This window comes from Pinus tabuliformis, chromosome 4_2, assembly GCF_031772625.1.
Source record: "Pinus tabuliformis cultivar Carrire ecotype Pingquan chromosome 4_2, CPIR1, whole genome shotgun sequence".
Taxonomy (NCBI): domain Eukaryota; kingdom Viridiplantae; phylum Streptophyta; class Pinopsida; order Pinales; family Pinaceae; genus Pinus; species Pinus tabuliformis.
The window spans coordinates 118062857-118069540 of NC_142304.1; the positions used below are offsets into that span (position 1 = coordinate 118062857).

The window sequence follows — 6684 nt, forward strand, 5'->3', positions numbered from 1 at the left end:
CCAGTTGCTTCTATGTACTCCGTGAATAGTTTTTTTTATCAATGAAATCTTTTGTGTCGATTAAAAATAAATAAATAAATAAATATTCAGGTTAACATGATGTAGGTGATGTGAAGGTATACAATTAGGACATCTCTTCATGTCCAAGATCTCACATTTGTCATTAATAAGTATTTTTTATTTGTTTTTAACTATGTTATTATAATGAATGTTGCGTAAAATTAATAATTAAAAAATGATGTGAAGTATGAAATTTTAAATTTAAACAAAAAAATGAAAATGAAATGAATGAATGAAAAATGAAAACAGAACTGTAAAGGAAATGATAATCTAAATGAAACATATGTTAATAAAAAAATGAAATTACATTTGTAATTTCTATGTTTGAATGAATATAATGTGTCACTATAATAATGGATGTGTAAAGATTAAGTATATGAATATTTATACTCATAGGATAAAGTTTGTTTATGTTACTAGAGTAAGTAATAAAAACACAAAAAAATTGGAAATGTTTAAAATATAATAATAATAATAATAATAAAAATAAATGGTTAAAACAAATAAATAAATGCGAGGAATTTTTTAATAGTAAGAATGGTTAATCTTTGTATTAGAAAGTTGTTGTGATGTTGCAAGAAAGTATGATAAATCAAAGAGAGACATACCTAAGCACAATTATGTAGGAGATAGATTAATGGATTAGAAGTTACCTCAATCACTAGTTGAAAGTTCCTCCAAGCCAGAAACTTTTCCAAATTATGCTCCTCAGAGGGCTAGAAAGTGCCCAAAGAAATGTTGGAGAACCTTCCTTCCACACTTATGTCCATTATCCACCCTTTGCTTGGGGTTAAATTAAAACCACATTTAATGACATGCTTACTTGTAACAATTGAATTGTGTGATGGTACTAATATTTTTACTAAACCTAAGCTTTCATCCTCCCAAATTAAATTTGGAATGACATTCATCTTGAATAACAAGTGGTATGCAAAACTTTGGACAAGTCAATGGAATAATGAATTGGGGTGATGGAAACCCCCCAAGGTTCCACATTTTAGGAAAAAAGATTCAATGGTAGGTGATCAACTTGTTAAATCTTTCTCTTATGATGTGGATAAACTCTATTGGTGCAAATTATCTAATCTCTTGCTAGATTTGCCAAACAAGCCTTGTTAAACCTCCATTTGATGTAATAGAGCCATGCATACTTCTAATGATTAGTGTTGAGTCCTTGATGATAAATAAATCACATATACACCATGTATCAAGAAGATTTAACCCTTGGTATAGTGTAAGTAACACAACTTGGTTTTTAGCAGCTCTAGCCAAGCCCATTCAAAACTTACTTCATGATTTCTTTTTTGATAAAAAATGACCCCCCTTGCACTTGCACCTGCCACCCTAGGATTGTCTTTTGGGGCCACATCCAAAAACATAATGAATTTACTCTAAGCGAGGTACTAGTTTTTTATTTCCTCTTACTCCCGATGAATTTACCAATCCTTCCATTACCTAGGTTTTGTATCGTAGCTTCTTACTTAAAGGGTACCTCCCAACAAAATGTCTTGTAACCCATGCCTTTCCTATTTCTCTAGTATCAAAGGATTACCTTTCACTTCCTTAATCTAGACTTTTTCAATCAAAAGATCTCGAGTTGTTGCTACTATTGATTTGGGAGCTACGATGGCCTACTAAAACATGGCTTTGTTCTTAGCAACTCAAATTTTCCAACAAACACATTTAGGTACTGCCTTTTAGGCCCTTTTAAGAAGTGTAATTTTCATGCCAAATAGTTCACATTTCATTCCATGAGGGACCAAAAACCATATAATATGTTATCTCAAAATCAGGCCCTGGAAGGCTGCAGCCCAGGAAGACTTCAAGTAATTATTTCAAAACTACTTTAGGCTGAGGCTTAGCCTCCTCAACCTGAGAGGGCTCTCTCTGGGTGTAATAATGATTTTGATTAATAATAAGATGGCTAACTCTTGTGAAACAACTGTAACAAATATGAATGTTGGATACATATTAAACAACTATCCATTGGGCCTATGGAGTCAACAACACCTCAACATAACAAAGATCTTGACCTTACATGGAAGTCAGGGCACTCAGCATTTAGATATTCAGAACATAACTCATATAGGACCACAGTTTATAAATGCATACAGGAAATCAGAGCACATTCAGTGAGTTATGAGTGATTATACATCTATACCACTGTAAAATTATAGAAAGAACAAGATCACATATTCTGAACAATAGAAATCCCTCATGAATCCTGAGAAGTAAAATCAAAATTATATTACTGAAATGAGTCTTTACATAAGCCAAATACAAGCTGTACCATAAAATTTTCCAACCCTGATTACCTTGCTGTTTCAGCTATATATAGAGCTCTTATTCTAATTGATCGAGATTCCTCCTCCAGCATGAGGGGAATTTGAAAACTACTTCTAATGACACCTATCAACCATTTAACCAACTAATAAATGCAACAAAGTACTAACTGGAGTTTTTAAAGAGATCTAAATCAACTATGACTCTAACTCCATATTACATGCATGATGGCTTTAATTACAATGATCCTCGTTCTTTGACATCTGCTCCCCTTTAGTTTGACTGTAATGGATGTTCAAAGCTCCATGTTTGATCTTTAATGACACATCCTTTCCAATACCCTGAAATGTATGAAACTGTCCCTGTGTATCGGTCTTTAGTCTGCCTTAACATGTCCGGATCCAACAAAGTATATCCTTTATCTTTTAATTACCCCAAAATGGAGCAAACTGCCACGTCTTTGATGTGTTGTCCACCATTTGCATACGTGAAAGCCAAAACTTTTGCAAACTGTAACTGTTTCACATATCCTGAAGTGTGATAAATATGAAATATGCTTCCTTTATGACAAAAATCCAAAGTTGGATTCGAATGCATATTATCTCCACGTGTCTTGACCTGGTTAACTGTTAGATAGCTTCAGATGATGCCTTGTATGCCTTTTAGATGTTTCCCTTTCAAAATTCCCGCTTATAATTCAAAACTGCTTGATTTGCGTAAAAATCATCACCTACAGCAGTTTCGTAGCGCGCTACGAAACTGCTGTGTAATTTCAAAAACACAGTCTTCCTTTCATAGCTAAATGATCGCCAGTGTTCATGGCTTAAGCACCTTACTCCCTTGATTGTTTTGAAAAGATTTGCTTGCAACTTTTCAAGAAACATATATTTCTCCTGAGGAAAAGATGCAATGACATCAATAACACCATTGACTGTTCCAAATATAACTGTATGAAGCTGGCTGGTACCTCACTGGCTGATTAATGGATGCATTGCCTGTTTGCCCTTTATCAGTTGCAATAGCATTTCCAGAATGACCAGCTGAATCAGGTGCTCCACAAAGAAATAGCCCATTCCTCCATGTAACACTTTCTTCAATGACATTCTGACATCAATATCATTCTCTCCAGGTCTAATCACATCAAACTCAAATCCTAACTTCTTCCCTGCCTTTTAAAATTCACTTCACACAGCTGGTGCTTTGGCCAAAGGTATGGGAACAACCTGTAAATGAGCATGATTAGCGATCCTTAGATTCAATTACTTTTCAAATACAATCATTGCATTTCCATGCTTCCTGAAAAAAAATCTTTTAAGAGTATGCGCAAGCCTCTGTAATTCACTATCTGCATCTGGAGGCAGGGAAAGAGTAGAAGGTAAATGTTCAAAGGAAACTATCAAAACATGTTCTTCAACTAATGGACTATTAACTGTACATCAAAAGACAATCCTATGGCCGAGAACTGAATTCCATAGGTGTCCACGAAGACTCAGCACGCATTAGATGCAGTTTTTCAACAAAAGGCTCCAGAATTTTTGCTTCTTCCACTGGGGCAAAGGCCATACAAATACTAAGCTCTTGGACGGCTTCTCCATAGCGTCTGCTACGGTATAAAAGCATGCCATGGTCTCTCCGCAATGCCCAGTTATGTGGTTGAAGAATGAGAAGCCTCTCGGATGACATAATGGACAATCTCAATTCTTGGGGGCGCAATGTTAAAGCATTTGAGTTATCAAACTTGCTGGGCTGGTCAGAAGTATGGTGCACTGGTCGAAGAGGAGAAGTTAGCAATAAGCCAGGATGGGCCCTTGATGCACGCTTCCAATAAAGCCTTTTTAGATTTGCCAAAGCAACTGCAATTATGTCTCTGTTTGATCCAAGCTCAATATCTGGAAGTGATCTGCTGTTCAAATCGAAAGCTTTTGATCCAGGATGTTTAACACAACCACCATTTACTTTAGCAAACCAGCTTTCTCCTTCAGATAGTTGAAAAAGCTCCTCAGTGTATTCAGTTTTGGGCCATATCAAAAATTCTTCCCCAACACGAGCTCCTACAATAGTAACTCCAAGTCTTCGGCAAACTTCAATATATATTATGCTTAGCATTATTCCACTTCCAGATGCAGATTTTAGCACTTGATGCAAGTATGACTGCTTTGGATTGTTAAGAAGAGATGACCTAGTAAAGCCTCGTAAATCAAAAAGAACAAAATTCACCGCCTCCAAAACTTGCAACAAATGGCACCCAATTTCTTTTGATACTAACTCTGCTTCCACTTGTTTTGCTATAATGTCAAGCTCAGACAACCGTGCTGTAATGCTTCTGCCAGCTAGCGGAAAGGCATCTAAGCTTGCCCATTCGTAGGTAACCTTTGACAGACTGGGAGCTTCTCGCCCCTCCTTTACAACTGCTCGAGCATCCATATCTCGATTATAAGACATAAATGCTTCATCCTCAACAACAATCAATAACATAGCCTTTGCAAGAGAAATCTCCCTATCTTTTAGACCAAAAGAAATCTCATCACAAAACTTTTTCCGTGCATTCTTAGTTTATTGAACTTCACATATCCACACCATGACGACTGACTTTGTCCTTTATATTCCCATGTAGAAGCAGAATGGGATGCAATGAAACATGAAACTTTTTCACCTGGAGCTCTGACCACAGAAAAATTGGATACAGAGGTACCCATCTTCATCTTTACCAGAGGCTTGAGAAAATCTTCCTTATTTGTATCTACAGGTGTACAATGGACTAGCTCTGGAACAGATGAAAAAGAAGATGACAAAATCATCACAAGCCAAGAAACTTTCAACTGCTTGAAATAATACTACGCTCCTTCAGAAGGGAATCCAAATTCTCTGAAACTTATTGCCAAATAAGAAACCCTTCGCTTATAAAAAGCATAGACTAAACTCGGTTTCAAATACCTTGGCTAGCGCGTAGTAGAAATTGTCCCCTACATTCACTACAAGATGAGTATCTAGATTAGGGCTTGACAAGCAAAACCAGCAAGGCTGATGTGTATTAGACACTATGTTTCTCCTTTTCTTTCCAGCATCTGGGTCATGGCTAAATCTGTCGTCATCCCCTTTATCGCATTTACCCTTACTGATAAAATCGAAGCATGCACCTTCTGAGAATGGATCTTTGTTACATACAAACTGCTGAGGCTGATTGGCGAAAGCAGCTTGTTCTATTGGTTAATTTTCTTCCTTTCAGGCATGAGTCTTGAATTCTTAGTAGATATCCATCAACAGAAAAAGGCAGAAGGGCACCCCAGTCAACAATGGCTTCAACGCGCTCCGGGCCACCACATTGAGGCCCTTTCCCAGGCGGTCCAATCCGGGTATTGTTAACATTAATAATGTTATGGCCTCTGCTACTGCAGTGTACCCATGATGGCCACATTTATACTGCAATTCTCTTGAACCATCATCACGGAGCTCCCTTTTGTATAACTGAATCTTTTGATTGATGCCAGCAAGCAACTTTCCATTAAATGCATTCAGATCGTAAACAGAACCCTTTGTCTCCTTCTCAGCAACAACTGCAACATGTGCCAGTAGCAAGACACCTAACGACCTAAAACACAGCGGATTCTGATAAGTATGACAGCTGGGTGAGATTTGCTATGGATCAGCACAAAATCACCTAGACCGGGCTTCTGCGCTACGAAATCACATGAAACATGTTGCGCTGCGAAAACACCTAAAACTGACTTATGCGCTACGAAATCACTTAAGGAGCTTTGTAGCACATAATAACCTTTGAACAAAGCTGACACATGGAAATTGTGTGAATTATGAGACCAGTGGTGAATGAGGATGCATAGTGGACTCCTAAGACTCAGACTCTAAGGCAAACAAAAACTCAAAACTAGACTAGCACTGAATTTTTTTTTACCATCCAACTAATGTGAGCGGTTTTGAAATTAGAATTCTTAAGTGATAACATAATACTCGATTTATTTAAATACATATTTTGTTCCTGCTTAAAAAATGAGTGATCAAAGAAAGTATGATGATAAGTTTCATCCCCTAAAAAACACATCGCACACCTTGAAGGGCCTTATATCCAATGCTTTTATAGATTTTTTGTTGTTGATAATATCCCATGAACATTGAAATAGCAAAAGATATTGGTTTTTGCTAACGTATTGCACTTCCAAATGTGATTTCAAATTTTTTAGCTAGGAGGTAGGAGGAAGTTATTAATTTGAAAAAGATGCCCAACTTTGATCATGTATTTAGGGCCTTTAGGCCCCCAACCCAACCATCAATTGATGACTTATTAAGAGGAGCATAGTTCTAAAGGAGAGAGAGGAGGATATTCAT

At 36.8% G+C, this 6684-nt stretch overlaps 1 protein-coding gene across 1 annotated transcript; it reads right to left on the reverse strand.

Moving 5' to 3' along the window:
- Nucleotides 1-3761: 3761 nt before the first annotated feature.
- LOC149168531 (uncharacterized) lies at nucleotides 3762-4833 on the reverse strand. The gene has a single exon (XM_089426936.1). It carries the CDS (start codon nucleotides 4816-4818, stop codon nucleotides 3793-3795), a length of 1026 nt encoding a protein of 341 aa, XP_089283062.1. The 5' UTR covers nucleotides 4819-4833; the 3' UTR covers nucleotides 3762-3792.
- Between the last annotated feature and the right edge of the window lie 1851 nt (nucleotides 4834-6684).

Excerpts from the sequence above, each read along its gene's own strand:
- LOC149168531 (XM_089426936.1), bottom strand. The coding sequence starts at position 4,818 with ATGTTATTGATTGTTGTTGAGGATGAAGCATTTATGTCTTATAATCGA.